Here is a 16,640-nt window from a genome sequence, read left to right on the forward strand (position 1 = left end):
GGTCTCAGACCCAAAATGGACGCGCGGCAATTTTCATTTTGCTGCATGTCTATTTTCTGCAAAAAAAGGCCTTTTTTACTGGCGCGCTAAAAAATGGATCAGCGCAAGCCACTTTTCAGCGCACCTTTGTAAAAGGATCCCTCGATCATGATCTGTTACTTGTTAAACTAAACTTAATTGGCGTCTGTAGAAAAGTAAAATATTGTTTATCTGCTTTTCTTAAAAAACAGAAGTTATAAGGTTGTTAAAAATGGGGAAAGTTCTTCAGTTTGATTCCCTGGTTGTGGTGTACCTCAGGGTTCCTGTTTATCCCCAGTTTTATTTAATATCATCTTTAGTTCTCTGGGTAAATTTAAATCACTGGGTTTGTCTTATGTTTTTATGCTGATGATGTGCAAATTGTTTTTCCTTTCAACCAAAATTAAAAAAACAAAAAGGCACACAACTGCTTACAAAACAGTAGATAAAAAACAACAAAGCAGTGGAATCAAATGCATTTATTTGGAATAATACCCGACGTGGCCACTTTTCGCCCTCAGGCTGCGTCAGGGGTACAAACTATCAAAAATGTATATCAGTATATCATATACACTAGTAGTGAGATGAGAACAGTTATTCCAAAAATCTAGTTCCACTTTTTTGCTACTTCCAACTGAACTGACGCAGCCTGAGGGTGAAACGTGGCCACGTCGGGTATTAGTGGCCTAGTGGTTAGGGTGGTGGACTTTGGTCCTGAGGAACTGAGTTCGATTCCCGGCATAGGCAGCTCCTTGTGACTCTGGGCAAGTCACTTAACCCTCCATTGCCCCATGTAAGCCGCATTGAGCCTGCCATGAGTGGGAAAGCGCGGGGTACAAATGTAACAAAAAAAAAATTATTCCAAATAAATGCATTTGATTCCACTGCTTTGTTGTTTTTTTTCAACCAAAACTATACAGGCTTTGTTTGACCATATGAGCCCCTGTTTTTCTTTTTTTTATCTTCTTTATTTATAATTTTTAAATTTACATCTCATGACATAAATTCGAGAAACATCAGAAATAAGCTTAATAACATGAAAAAATTAATTACTCATTACCTAAACAGGTTCCAAGTAAAGAATAACAGATTAATATTAGTCCACAATAAATTGAGACAAGATACTAGGTAATAAAAAGAAGGAAAGAGAAAAAAAAAAAAAAGGCTTATAAAAATAAGCCAATTATTCATAACGGAAGGACATAGTTGATATCCACAGCCAACGTATCAACGCATTATTTAGGAAGGCAACACATTAGGCACCTGAACATTTTCTTTAGATGAAATAAATTGTAATAATTTTTGAGGGGAAAAAAATATATAATTATTTGGACCAAACATTATGTGACATTTGCATGGGAATTTCAAAAGAAAAGTAGCACCCAATTGTAAAACTCTAGTTTTATAAAGCAAAAATTCCTTTCTTTTCTTTTGTGTATTCCTAGCTAAGTCTGGAAAAATCTGTATTTTTTGCCCCAAAAAAAGATCATTTAAATGGCGAAAATATAATCTAAGTATATTATGTCTATCAGGTTCAAGAGTAAAAGTCACAAGCAATGTTGCTCTCTCTGTGATTGATTCCAGAGAGGTCTCAAGAAATTCAGTCAAGTTCAAATTTTCTGTAGCCTGAGGTTGTTCTTTCAATAATTTCATGGTTCCAGTAATATACTGGAATCGTGTTATAGGTGGAAAACCCTCTTTCGGAATCCCCAAGATTTCACCAAGATATTTTTTAAACATTTCATCTGCTGAAATTATAGGAGATTTGGGGAAATTCAACAACCTCAAGTTGTTCTTTCGAGTAGAATTTTCCAGGTATTCTAATTTTCTTTCCTGAATTTCCTTATCTTTAACCAAAGTCACAGTTAGATTCTTTAATTGTTTAACCTCATCTTCCATCTTAGAAATCTTTTCCTTGTGCTCTTGGACATTTAAAGATAGTTCTTGAGTAGTTTGTTTTAATTCGCCTATCTCGCCCTTAATAGAGGTATTCATCTGCAGTAACATTCCGTTTACCTCCTGTATTGCGTCCCATAGGCTTTCCATAGTCACCGATTCTGGTCTTATTCGTCCTCCACATTTCTCGGGAGGCAAACCTCGAGTAACAGGGGTGGCAACCCGCATCTGCCCCTGTCTTGCTGCTCCTAAACTCGAAGTTAATCCAGCAGTGGGTCCTCCTTCCACTAGCAACGGAAAGGTCGTTTCAAGCTGCCGTGGCCCCTCTGCTAGCAAATCACTTCCGGGTTGTGGAGGTGCGGTGAGAGCGGGAGGACTCAACGTCGCTCCCTCTGCGCTGCACTCATCTCCCGAAGGGTTTGAGACCGTTAAAGTGGAATTCAACTCGCCAAGAATCCCGATACCAAAGTTCTCCAATGTTGATTGCCTAGAGACTGGCGTCGACGTTGGTACCACGGAGGTAGGCACCAGCGTTTTCCCCTTTCTTTTCCCCATCTAAATTGACGGGGAGAGAAATTACTAGGGTCAAACAAAGAAGGTTCTGAGGAGCTCCGGGATCACACATCCGTTACGTGCGCCATCTTGTCCCCAAGTCAAGAGCCCCTGTTTTTCTAGAATATCTAGTTGGATATTTAAACATCTACTTAAACTGAATGTTGAAAAAACTACCTTGCTTTGGATAAATGGAAAATATTCCACTTTCCTCTTCATAATCCAATACTAGATGGTAAATCAACTTCAACCTGTAGCATACAGTCTAGGAGTTTGGCTTGATACTGACTTAAAAGGTGATTGTCAGATCAAACATCTGTGTTTGAAATTCAGATTACTATTTCAAATTTGTCCCTGGATGGTATGCAGAAAATTGTTCATTCTCTCATTTTTTTCTAAAATTATTGTAATTTCCTTTACATTAGAGTTTTTTTAAAAAAAATCCTTTATCTAGGATTCAGTTATTACAAAACTAGTAAAAAAGCCCCGTTTCTGATGCAAATGAAACGGGGGCTAGCAAGGTTTTCTTCTGTGTGCATGTGGGAGTGTGTGTGTCCCTGCCCTCTGGCCTCTCTCCCCTCCCCCCTCTGATTCCTTCACTGTTACAGAGCGAGCGATTTGATTTCGTGCTCTGCTGTTTTCCTTCACTGACTGTTTGTGTTACAGAGAGGGCGGGGCAGACACTCATGGGGAAACCGGATATCTCTCCACCTTCACACTTCCGGCTGGAGGCTTCATAGAACGTTGGTGTTGCCTTTTATATAGAGAGATACTGTAGCAAGAGTACTTCTTCATAATTCAAGATTTGACAGAATCACACCACTTTTAAAATCTCTTCATTGGCTTCCTGTGATTGCTAGAATAGAGTTTAAAATTTTATGTGTTTGTTTTAAAATATTGTATGGCTTTTGTCCATAATATATCTACACAGTGATTTCCCTTCAGACTGGCTGTCACTCCAGCAGATTTCCTCTTATTATACTCCTGGGAGAATTCTGTGCAAAACTTTTGAAAATACTGCAGAATTCTGCATTGTTTATTTGTGGCATTTTTGCACAGAATTTCCCCACCCTAAGGCCCAAAATTTCTCCCTTCAAGCTGCAGCCTCCCCCACCCTCCTCAATGGCATGTTCACGTTTCTCTGCCACACTTCATTGTACTCCTAGAGCTGGCTGTCCCTCTCCTCCACAGATATTGCACAACAAGAGGAAGAGGAAGTGAACTGCTACACAAAAGTACATAAGTATTGCCATACTGGGAAAGACCAAAGGTCCATCGAGCCCAGCATCCTGTTTCCAACAGTGGCCAATCCAGGTCACAAATACTCGGCAAGATCCCAGAAATGTACAAAACATTTTATACTGCTTATCCCAGAAATAGTGGATTTTCCCCAAGTTCATTTAATAACGATCTATGGACTTTTCCTTTAGGAAGCCATCCAAACTTATTTAAAACTCTGCTAAGCTAACCGCCTTTACCATATTCTCTGGCAACGAATTCCAGAGTTTAATTACACGTTGAGTGAAGAAACATTTTCTCCAATTCGTTTTAAATTTACTACATTGTAGCTTCATCGCATGCCCCCTAGTCCTAGTATTTTTGGAAAGCGTGAACAGACGCTTCACATCTACCGGTTCAACTCCACTCATTATTTTATAGACACATCTTGAACTTCCTCCTCTTCTGCCAGCTTAGACCAGACTGTCTGTGAACCTCTTTTAATATTGCTTTAATTACAGCCTCCTTTCTTCTAAGACAGGCCTTCCAGGTTGGCACTCTAGATCCATTCTTCTACCTCAGACTTTTCCACTCCCTTCCAAAGAGAAGGTTCCTTTGGGAATCAGCTAATTTCAAACTAAAACTTTTAATATGGATAAAACTATGTTTCTAATTATAACTAACCCTCACCATCCAATGAATCTTAGTAACTTTATTTTTAAGAACAAAACCTATTCCCTTGAGTCATCAATGAAAATCTTGGGAGTCACCATAGATCATTTCCTCGCTCTTGAAAATCAAGTCTCTAAGTTGACCTTGAGTGTCTTTCACTCACTTTGGAAGCTAAAGAGATTGAAGCCATTTTTCTCTAAATCTGTCTTTCGTACTTTGGTTCAATCCCTTGTCCTCACCAAATTTGATTATTGCAATTCCATCTATGCTGAACTTAAACGTGGTCTTCTCAAAAAATTACAAGCAGATCAAAATACTACTGCCCGTTTCATTACAGTCAGAAACGGGCCTTTTTTACTAGTATATAAATAATCTTATTGAATTACCCCCTCGTAATGCTGTTTCATCATCTAGAGAATATCTTGTCTTACATATCCCTATCTGTAAGAATGTGATATATAAAACAATTCACTCTACTAATTTCTCCTATCAAGGCACCAAAATTTGGAATTCTCTTTCTAAATCAATCAAGTTTACAGATGATACCTAACTTTTAGAAGTCTTCTAAAAACACATGCCAACTATTGCAACGAAATTTATGCCGGATGCTTCAGACCGCTCAAAACACAGCAGCCAGGCTTATATTTTGAAGATCGCGATTCGAAAGCGCCAAACCCCTTCGTGAAAAATTACAGTGGCTCCCAATCAAAGAAAGTATTACTTTTAAAATCTGCACCTTGGTCCACAAAATTATCTATGGAGATGCCCCTGGATATATGTCTGACCTCATAGACCTGCCAACTAGAAACTCAACCAGATCATCACTTACTTACTTAAATCTTTGCCACCCTAGTTGCAAAGGACTCAAGTACAAATCATGCACTCCCAAAAGCCATAAAAACTAGTATGACCACCTCAACTTCCGGAAATCACTAAAGACCAACCTGTTCAAAAAGGCATATCCCACTGACCCAACTTAAGTACCTGAACCCAGCAACACAAAGAAACCTAAACTTTTAATGAACACCATGAACTTTTATATAACGTCCCTCTTTATTATTCCCTAATGTGTTTCTACATATCTATTTCATTGACAGTAACATCACTCTGTATTTGTTTCTTCACCGTGGGTGGCTATTGCTTCACGGTACTATGTAAGCCACATTGAGCCTGCAAATATGTGGGGTACAAATGTAACAAATAACTAAATAAATTCCTTCAGTTTGGTCTTTCTGAATACAAAGAACTCAATTTGAATTTTACCCACACCCTTTTCTTAATCTCGTTTCCCATCTAGCCCTGCCTAATTATGCTCTCACCTATCCACCCTTAATTATTTGTTTGTCCTTGAGATAGTCTAAATCCCTGGTTACTTACTGCACATGTATTAATTTGCTTCTTGAATTTACTGTAATTTGTGTTATATTCTGTACATTATTATGTTTTATTCACTTTATTGTTTGTAGGCCACATTGAACGAGTCTATTTCGGGCTAATTTGGGGTGTAAATGTCATGAATGAATAAATAAATAAATGTGCACCCTAAACCTCACCATTGAGTGCATCTCTGGTATCCAGAAATCAGCGCCAGGAATAAAAAATAAGTCTTTCTATGATAATTAATTTTAGGATTAAAGATCAGAGTTGCTTAGCAAATTGTTTCCTTTCATCTAGTTAAGACATGAACATAAATCATTTGATTTACTCAGGACACACCCAATCTTTATTGTCTTTAGTTTGTAGTAAGTAAGCTTTGAAGCATCTATCAGAAAATAGTAGAAGCATGGCCTCACAAGACATCTGTGCTGCCTTGTGTATCCAAATCTGATCAACCTGATTTTGCTATAATATGACACATTCTCTTAAAAATGTTAAGCCTTTCATCTGACTATTCTGTGGTATTTTTCCCAGGAATTTACTACCAGTGGATCTGCCAACACGGACACAGGGAAGGCCAATGCCCAACTAGAGACCAAATATAAAATGAAGGACATGGGACTCACTTTCCTTCAGAAATGGAACACTGAGAATACCTTAGCAACAGAAATATCAATGGAGGATAAGGTAAAATTATTAACAAAATGAGAATATTAGAGATTAGATAGACTGCTATACAATCAGAAGTAGAGAAATAGTCTTTCAGTCTACAAAGTATGCGATTAGGTATGATCTTATTAGATAAGTGTTGTAAGGGTAAAAGTAAGAGACCATTATAGGAAGTGTAGCTTTATCGCCAAGGTTAATAAAGTGTCAGTGCTAGCAAAAACGTGGTAATTCAGTTGACAGATTTCCTTTTTCTTTTTAATTTTTGAGGAGCTGGTACTTTTGAAAACTCTTCCTACTTAGTTGTTTTTATCTTTCTGAATCTTGTGCTGTGCTGATCCTTATGACAACCCTCACACATCACAACTGTATGTGTAAACTAGCAACATCTTAAAGAGTCAAATGTGGGACACAGAAATGAATAACAACATATTTCTGCACAAAAGAAACAGGGTAGAGCTACAGTAAAAGATGCACATTTTATTGAAGAAGAGAATAAAAGTTTGTAGAAATAAAGGGGCCTTTTTACTAAGCCGCGTAGGTGCCATGCGCACCCAACACACATCAATTTGGAGTTACCGCCTGGCTACTGCGTGGCCTGTGTGGTAAGTTCATTTTTGAGGTGCGTCTGCTACGCATGCCAGAAAATATATTTTATTTTCTGGCATGTGGTGAAAATTGGGCGGTAAGTCCGACTTGACGCGCGTAGGCGATTACCGCATGGTTAATGTGAAAGACCTTACCGCTAAGTCAATGGGTGGCGGTAAGGTCTCACTCCTAAAATGGACGCGTGCTAATTTTTATTTTGACGCCTGTCCATTATCAGCAAAAATGTTTCAGCGACCTTTTTTGCAGGCACACTGAAAAATGGATCTGCACGTGCCCAAAACACGCGCCTACAGTAGCGCAGCGCATTTTTCAGTGCATCTTAGTAAAGGGACCCCAAAGTGTTAGACAAGAATAATCAATGTATTCGAGAAAAGGGCAGGATGAGAATTTGAAGACTGGCCTAGTAGCTGATGCTTAATATGTATTTGTGGATTATAATTGCAATAGCTACAACAGCAGATCAGAATGTGACCAGTGGGGTGACTGAAGCCATCCTTGGCAAAAGCGGTATAGCAGGTATCAATAAATAGATACATAAAAAAATCCTTGAGCCTCCTTTTAGTAATTTACAAATGTCTTCCTGGTTAACCCAATGTAAAATGTTATATGATGTTTTTACTCTTGCAGTTCGTGAAGGGAATGAAGGTATCTTTCGACACTACTTTTGTACCTAACACAGGGTAAGCCTTGTCATAGTTGAGATTTTCATTAAAAGAGTAAATGTCTGCTATATCCAGTTCTAATGTTAACTTCAGTAAGCATCCGCTATTTCTGAAGCTATAATTATGGATGAAAAAAAACCCCCAGGCACTTCAGTTTAAAATAGTGGAAAGCATTCCGAGAATGGCCTAATGAAATTCTTTCCAACCCCACTGTGTATGTTTGCATGTGCATATGTTCAGTGTGTTTATATCTTAGTTGTCTCTGATCTGGAGGTCAGAGGGAAGGGGTGGTATCAGTGGAGCTGTTCCCAAACATTCCTTTGCATTGGAAATAATAATACAGTGGGCCGAGAATCGGGGAAGCCAAAGTTCAAATCCTGCTTTTGCCACTGCCACACTGTGACCTCGGTCAAGGCACTTTACCTTCTATTTGTTCAGGTACCCATATAGAATGTAAGCTTTTCAGGACAAGGATCTATTGTACCGGAACATTTTATTTTGATTTTATTTTAATGTGCTAGATATACCGCTGTTCACATAAAAAAATGCAGCAAAGCAGTTTACAAATAAAATAAAATGGGCCAGAAGTGCCATAGAAAGTGAGAGAGTAGGAAAAGAAGGTAGAGCTAAGTGCTCTGAGAGGAATATTTTTTGAATAGCCAGGTCTTCAGAAGTTTTTTGAAAGCGGTGTTGGAGGTTCAGTTTTGAGTCCCAGCGGGAGAGTGTTTCAGAGCTTGGGGGCAGCATATGCAAAGGCAGTTTCACGAGTTATGCCCAGCTGCAAGCATGAAGGTGGCGTTAATTGTAGGAGTGCCACTTGGGATGAACAAAAGGAGCAAGAGGTAATATATGGCAAGAGAAGGTTGGATATAATCTGGAGCAGAAAGTTTCAGACCTTTGTGTGCCAGCAAAAGTAATTTAAATTGAATGCGTGCTGACATCGGTAACCTGTGCTTTGATGTCAGTAAAGGCATGGCATGGTCAAATTTGTGTGCCTTGTGGAGCAGTTTTACTGCAGTGGATTGAATGAGCTGCAGTCGATCCAAGAAGGATAAAGGAAGGCCAGAGAAAAGTGAATTACAAAAATCCAGGTGTGTGATAACTATTGATAAGATTAACATTCAGATATATGGCATCGGTGAGAGGGATCTAACAGAATGAATACGCTGCAGAGTTAAGAATGAAGACTGAAACACCTTATCTGTATGCGCATTAATCTATAATCAAAAATCATACTTAGAATCCTGACTTGTGCAGCACTGCATACGTCCATCAGTGCTACAAATCAATAAGTGAAACCAAGTGTGATAATATTCCTAATCATTATCACTGTCAAAGATTTCAAAGGGATATATTTTAGGGCGCCACTGTTCCAAGGCAACAGTTATTGCTGTGCTTCTCTTATCACTAGAAGGCAATATACATAGCAACCAGCACTTAAATTCAGATATCAGTTACTAGGTTTCAGTTTACATAGCAACCATAAGAAAGCTGTATGGCTTCCTAGTAGGTTATATTAGGTTTCATAGTAGAATTTTTAACAAAGAAAATGCAATACACAGCCATTTTTAAGAAGTAGCAGAAGCCCTACAGGGTTAAATAGCAGTGACAAAAATGATATGAGTGTTAATAGTGAGATTATGTGGGGAACCCTTATGTGGGGTACCCTCTGGAGCGAGGGGAGGGAGAGAAGGATTTTTGTTGTAAGAAAATCACGGATTGTTTTGATTGTGCTTGGGGAAGCTGTTTTATGTATGGTGTTTTTGTTGTGTGTGTGTGTGTTTTGTTTTGTTTTTTAATTTGTGCTGTTGACATAAGTGAATATGGAATGGATTCTTTGTTGTATGTAACTGGATCTTGATTTGCTAATCTATTAAAGAAAATGAAATACACATCTGAATTACACCAGCAGGGGGTATGTGTAGTCGGGAAAGCATATGGAGCTTCCCTCATGGAATTATTTCCAACACATCTCTGCGTGTTTGTGTGTGTATCAGTGTTTCTCTGAGGACAAGCAGGACAGCAGTATCCTTACACTTGGGTGACATTGTCCTGATGGAGCCTGGTGTGGATGCTGCCAAGCGCACTGTATCTTTAAGAGGCTTTTGGCAGCATCTGTGAGGGTCTTCCCACTCAACGCACAAGTGTGGGACCTTCAGTCTGATTTTTTCAGCGGAACAGGGAGATTGTGTCTAGTAAATCTCCCCCTCAGTACCCTCTTTTTGCAAATTTTATGTCTTCCCGTGTGGGTCATTTTGATAATTTTCTTCATTTTCCCTCATAGTTTTGGTTTTGTCCCTCCGTTTATTCTTTGTAGCCTGTTTAGGCACTTTTAGGGTTTCTTTATTTTTCACGGCTCCCTAGGCCCTCTGAGGCCAGAGCAGAGCTCCATTGGAGGTAAGCATCTTTTTGGCCTCAACATTGAATCTTTTGATTAACTGCTGTTCTTCATACCCCAATGGCTTCAAGCAATGTACCTAGGGCAATCGAGTGTTTTCCAGCACCAGTACACACAGTTGGTGTGTGAGGTGTCTGGGGCCTGACCATGACCCAACTAAATGTGTTCTTTGTTTACAAATGCAGAAAAGAACACGGAAAGTGAACCAGACGCGCTTTGAAGTCTGCCCCATCAACATCAGCATTGGAAGCACTGACCCCCAGTGGTTGCCAGGGCTGTGTCTGACACTGGGAGTGCACCAGCATTGAGGAGATCTCCACCTGCCTCGACATCAGGCGCTAGTATCAGGTACCGGGATCGATCAGCATTGGACCCAACACCAAGGATGCATATGGATTAGGCGGCTGTCATAACTGTCAGGAATGGTGAGCCCTTGGACCAAAGCTGGAGCTTTGACAGACAAATCACCGGGGCTGGCACAAACAAGAATCAGAACAGACTGGACTAGGATAAACTAACAGACTCCACACAGGCAGGACAGAGGTAACTAAACACAATGGACTAAACAAGGACCGGATCCAGATGAGGCAAGGAAAAGAAGGCAAAGGGGCCAGAACTGGAACCCAGACAGGACAAGGCAAAACTCGGAACTGGGTTAAAACTGGGACTGGGACCCAGAAATGCAAGACAAGGCAACACAAGGAAGTAGATTAAAACTGGGTCCAGAAAAGGGCAGGACAAGGAAAGAACTGGATCTGGACAGGACTAGACTGAAAGAGACAAAGCAAAGCAGAACTAGACAGGCAAGACAAGGCAGGAGCTAGGCAACAGAATAACAGAAGCAAGACAATACACAAGGCAGGAACAGGATTCAGGCTTCTCAAACAGGCTTGGCTGGAACAGGATTCAGGATTCTCAAACAGGATTCAGGATTCTCAAACAGGCTTGGCTGGAATCGGATTCTGGAACGGGCTTGGCTTGGCTGGAACCGGATTTTGGAATGGGCTTGGCTTGGCCGGAACTGGATTCTGGAGCGGGCTTGGCTGGAACCGGATTCTGGAGCGGGCTTGGCTTGGCTGGAACCGGATTTTGAAGTGGGCTTGGCTGGAACCGGATTCTGGAGCAGGCTTGGCTGGAACCAGATTCTGGAACGGGCTTGGCTTGGCTGGAACCGGATACTGAAAGGGACTTGGCTTGGCTGGAACAGGATATTGAAAGGGACTTGGCTTAGCAGGGAACTGGGACAGAACTAGCTCAAACATAGAGCAGGAGCAGAACTTGGCTCAAACACACACAGGAACAGAACTTGGCAGAAACAGAGCTCAAGAGCCAGGAAGCAAACAAAGCAGGCAAAGGATTAAGCAGACTAAAGGAAGACAAACAAAGAAGCAATGTGCTTACCAGCACCCACAGCTGGATAGCAGTGAAGTAATCAGGTATGATGCTGGCTTCTACAGACTCAGAATAAACAGACAAGAACCACACACACAGGAAACAGAACAGGGAATACAGAAACAGAGCTTGGCTAAACACAGAGGTTGGCTTAAACACAGAACGTAACTATAGCAAGAGTTAAAAGCAGGGCTAGACTAAAAGCAGGAGCCAAGGGTAGAATCAAACAGATACAGACACCAAGGGCAGAGTGAGGCTCTACAGCCAGGCTTTCAGGAAACAGGATTCAAAAGTAAACACACAGAAACAAAGCAAAGTATTGAAACACAAGACTCAAAGAAACACAGAACAGACCTTCAGGAGCAAAGCCTAATGGAGTGGCCTAATGGTTAGGGTGGTGGACTTTGGTCCTGGGGAACTGAGGAACTGAGTTCGATTCCCACTTCAGGCACAGGCTCTGGGCAAGCTCTGGGCAAGTCACTTAACCCTCCATTGCCCCATGTAAACCGCATTGAGCCTGCCATGAGTGGGAAAGCGCGGGGTACAAATGTAACAAAAATAAAAAATAAATAAATAAAGCCAAGTAGGGAAATAATCTAAACAGGTAACACAAGATTAAGAGACCTCTTGCAAAGGCAACGTAGGAAAGCTCCCTGGGTCCTTATAAAGGCATAGGCTGATGATGTCACAAGTAGGAAATGAAGCAGAAGCAGGGAGACCAAAGCGAGACTTGGCTTACAGGAAGAACAACAACAGGAAATGAAGCAGAAGCAGGGAGACCAAAGCGAGGCTTGGCTTACAGGAAGAACAAAAATAGGGAAAAAGGCAGACTGGAGAGCTAGATACAGAGAAACAGTAGGTCTGAACATAAGGGCACGGCCACAACCGTGACAGCGGCGTTCTCATTGGCACTGAGGGACCTCGATATCAGACATGGGTAAAGGCCAAGAAGTATCGACATCGGTTCCCTTTGACGCACGATGCTGGAAGCTCCGGGGCATCAGCACCGCTGGCAACCAAGAAGCTTCAATATCGAGAGGACTGCTCCACCTCGGTTATTCTAGTACCATCACCTCAGCTCACACGCAGCCAGGACCCCACTTCCAGTTTGGCATCAGCAACTCAGCAGGCTGTTTCCTCACCAACACCAGCCACAGCCTTACCGATACCTGTCCTCAATGATTGGTTCTAGGCCATGCTGAGAGAGGAGATAGGTTTGCTTCAGCTTCAAAGTGCCCAGGCATCAAGGGCACTTGCACCAGCCGTAGCACTTAGCCACTCTAACCTTAAGGCCCACGCTTCACCTGTGGAGCAGTCCCCAACCTCCTTGTCTCAAGGGGCACTGGTGTCGGTATCACCTCATGCACTGCGACACTTAACATTAGAGGAGGAATCTCCCTCAGGGTTGAGAAGTGGGCATATTTATTTAATTTTTATATATATGCCGCTTTTGTCCAAAGTGGGTAACAAAGAAACATACACAAAACATAAAAACTTGAATACACATAACCATCATTGAAATAATCATAGTCAATAAACAGCAATCTACTTCATTCTTCCATAAAGGCCTTCACAAAGTAACGAGTGTTCATAAGACATTTAAATTGCAGAATATTTTCACAAGATATCAAATGTCCTGGCAAAGCATTCCACAAGAATAGACCAGCAATTGATAGTGCTCACATCTTTGTCTCTACATTAATGATAAGACGTTGGAGGAGGCAGACAAAGTTTCTGGGATGTCTCAGATCTTAATGCACAGCCTGGTATATTTTGAGTGTATTGCAGAAATAAGCAGGTGTACAGTCTTATATATACGCTGATGATTTAATACAAGAACTTTAAACAAAGCTCTATACATAACTGGGAGCCAATGTAATCTTTTTAACACTGGAGTGATATGTTCTAATTTTGAAACTCCTGTAATCAATCGTGGAGCAGCAAGCACCTGACACCGAAAAGAAGAAATACCTAGAAATAAAGAATTACAAAAATCAATTTTTGCATGATCGTTCAGAAGTCCTACGATACCACCATGCCCTTCAATTTACTTACAAACTGAAGCTGAAAATAAGATGTAGAAATTACATGATCTATCTGTCTTTGCATCGTCAAATTGCTATCTAAAAAGACTCCCAAATTACAAAAAGATGATTTAACTTTTATCTGCTCTCCTCGATATTCAAAAGTCATTACCAGTGATGGATCTGATATTCTACCTACATACATGACTTCCGTTTTCATAACATTTAATGACAGTTACGTTGTTTCATCCAATTCCCATCTAAAATTTTCTTTAACTTCAATGATCACAGCAACCATTCTCAAGTGGAGAAAAGAACTGCACATCATCTGCATACATTCTGTAGGAAACTTGCAAACTCTGAAACTCTTTCCTGAGAGATACCATAAACAGATTAAACAAAACCGCCGATAATGCGGGTCCCTGTGGTACTATTATGTTCTGTTATTACCATATTATCCAACATCCTTCTGTAATACCAAATGTATATTTTCTATGTAATTCCACTATTCATGATATATTGTAAGCCACATTGAGCCTGCAAAGAGGTGGGAAAATGTGGGATACAAATGCAATAAATAAATAAATCACTCGTGAAACTGAAAAATACGTAAAGACTGATTCCTGTACTTTAACATGGAATGTTCTACCTTGCAAGTAGGAACAAAACTAACACATGATCATGAATGCCAAAACCAGACAATACATTAAGTAAAAGCTGATGGCCAATAGTATCAAAGATAGATGCAATATTCAATATAACAACACAAAAACAAGATTCTGGTCCATTCCAATTCTCAGCTCATCCAACATTGATAAAAGTAAAAATTCCACACTATAGTCTAATCTGAAACTAAATTGATAGTCATCTAACAGATTTCTTTCCTCCAGAAATTGTATTAGCTGTTGCAAAACAGCCTTCGCAATTACCTTTGCTAAAAATGGCAAGTCAGAATTTGGCCTGAAATTATTCACAATTTTGGAATTTAATGATTTTTTTAAACAAAGGTTTCACTGTTGCTTGTTTAAGTGTATCCACTAAATACCCTTCCTGTAAAGATTTATTAACCAACGTTTTCAAAAAAGGACCCATCACATCAAACATTGTTCTTCTACTACTATTTAGCATTTCTATAGCGTTACAAGGCGTATGCAGCGCTGCACAAACATAGAAGAAAGACAGTCCCTGCTCAAAGAGCTTACAGTCTAAATATTATAGAAGAACATGGATCTAAAAGAGCTGTGGTTGGAGACAGACTTTTCACGTAATCCTCAATTTAATTTCTCATCTACTTCAGAAAAACTACACCAAGCATTATCAACTTGATCCTCCTCTGGTATTAAATTACCAGACCCAACACATGATGTCTGATCGTGAAGTTTCTGATTTAGCCACACTGCATATGCTTGAGGATCAGGATTCTGGATCTGATCATCATTTACTCCATTCACCTAGAAATTTACAGTATGAAACACCTCAGCACCTAGCCCCGAGGCCTGGACATCATTCCGGCCAACTGAGGCATGCGCAGACTCAGACATCACATGAAGACTATTTTGCTGAGTCTGATATGGACCGCTCATGGGAGTCTGTGAAGAGTTAGACTTCCTCTTGGAGGAATACCTTCAGACCCCTCTCCGCCTGATGAGAGGAGGGAATCTTCACCTGAACCCCTCTCCTTGACCCATTTTGTCAAAGAAATGACAGATGCAGTTTAAGTTGGAATCAGAGGATGAACCTAGGGCTGAGTTATTTCAAGTCCTAGAGTTTGATTCTCCGCCCAGAGATGCTATGACTGTCCCTTTGCATACAGTTCTCTGGGATGAACAGATGAAGAACTGGAAGACCCTTCTCTCTGTGCAAGTGGTACCCAAGAAGGTGGGGGTGGGGGGTCATGCCTTAATCCCTCCAGTGGTCAGTTAGGGCACCTTTTTGTGACTTAGTTGTGATTGAAATAGGTCTAGATAAAAACGTACTTCTTTTTTTGCCTTGGACCTTTTTTTCTATTCTAATATCACTGAAAAATGTCCAGATTTTAAGCCCACCCAAGTCCTGACCAAAACACACTTCCAACACGCCCCCTGGCAATTTAGTAAAACGTCCCAATCCTGAGTTTCAAAAATCGTGACTTAGACGTTTTTGTGAGAAAACGTTCATCTGCTGCTTTATGCCGCTTTTGAGATTTTTTCTCCTTTGAAAATGAGTGGCATAGACACCCAGTTATGAATTCCCCTCATAGTGGATTATTGATCAAGATGATGTTCATGTCACACTGGATGAGGCTTGTGGTCTTGCATGTTTGCTTTGGCTGTCACGGTGTGTGATTGAATGCTTGACAAAGGCCCAATTTTATGATTATATAGTTTTTTTTATGGATAAACATACTTGTTTTAAATTATCCATCTCTCTGCACTGGTATCAGATAGATATGATTTTTCTTTTGAAAGTTAGTACTAATGAATTACTTGTGACACTGTAGCATCTCTTCATCATGTTTTTTGCAGAGTTTTAGATGTTAGTCGGGGAAATGGAAATAGTATGGTAAATGTAAATATATGGCGTCTTGCTAAAGGTTTGATTTTGGACCAAATACAGTAAAAAATATATTTTAGAGAGAGCTTAATTGTTGATATTAAAATGGAGCGCCTGGCTTCTTCTTTTTTCTTTACTAATTTGTTTACAGTTCTGGAATCTCAGAGGTTGTTTGCACTAGAAATGACCTGGGATATTTTTCTTATATTTGTGTTAAATTACTTGGGGGGGGGGGGGGGGGGGGGCAGGGGTCTGCAAATTGTCACAATGTGACTGCACCATGGGAGTGATTAACCTATGGCAGCTCAGTACCACAAGCTAGTCCTGTGATATATGAATTGTGCTATTTGGGATCAACTTCATAAGCAGCATTATTCACACTGCCCCAGGAGCATCAGCCCACTAAGCCATAGCCCAGTGCTTTCAGGCCACTTTTTAAAGGTGGTATCCAAATTGCTGAGCCCCCCCCCCCCCCCCTAATCCCAACCCTTCCCAGTCACTTTTCAGTACCTCCGAAGACTCTCCCTTTTCCCCAAAAACCTCACCCTACCTTCTTGTAGCCCTGCTCCTGGCTGATCTTGCAATATGGTGTCTATGGGGTCACAACAAGAGCGATCTACAGTT

General features: G+C 40.5%; 1 protein-coding gene and 1 long non-coding RNA gene across 5 annotated transcripts in view; one reads left to right on the top strand and one right to left on the bottom strand.

Moving 5' to 3' along the window:
- VDAC3 (voltage dependent anion channel 3) overlaps positions 1–16,640 on the top strand; it is an 83,704-nt gene that overhangs the window by 39,466 nt on the left and 27,598 nt on the right. For all 4 annotated transcript variants that reach the window (XM_030202070.1, XM_030202073.1, XM_030202071.1 and 1 more), the window contains exons 5-6: positions 6,268–6,420; positions 7,636–7,688. In XM_030202070.1, coding sequence (XP_030057930.1) covers positions 6,268–6,420; positions 7,636–7,688 — 206 coding nt within the window. The remainder of the gene's footprint in view (positions 1–6,267; positions 6,421–7,635; positions 7,689–16,640) is intronic.
- LOC115469433 lies at positions 3,473–15,688 on the bottom strand. The gene is made up of 3 exons (XR_003942006.1): positions 15,614–15,688; positions 6,073–6,077; positions 3,473–3,483 (listed from the first exon to the last, which is right to left on the bottom strand). It is a non-coding gene; the product is annotated as an uncharacterized LOC115469433 (long non-coding RNA).

The sequence above is a fragment of the Microcaecilia unicolor genome, chromosome 4 (genome assembly GCF_901765095.1).
Source record: "Microcaecilia unicolor chromosome 4, aMicUni1.1, whole genome shotgun sequence".
In the NCBI taxonomy this organism is placed as follows: Eukaryota; Metazoa; Chordata; class Amphibia; order Gymnophiona; family Siphonopidae; genus Microcaecilia; species Microcaecilia unicolor.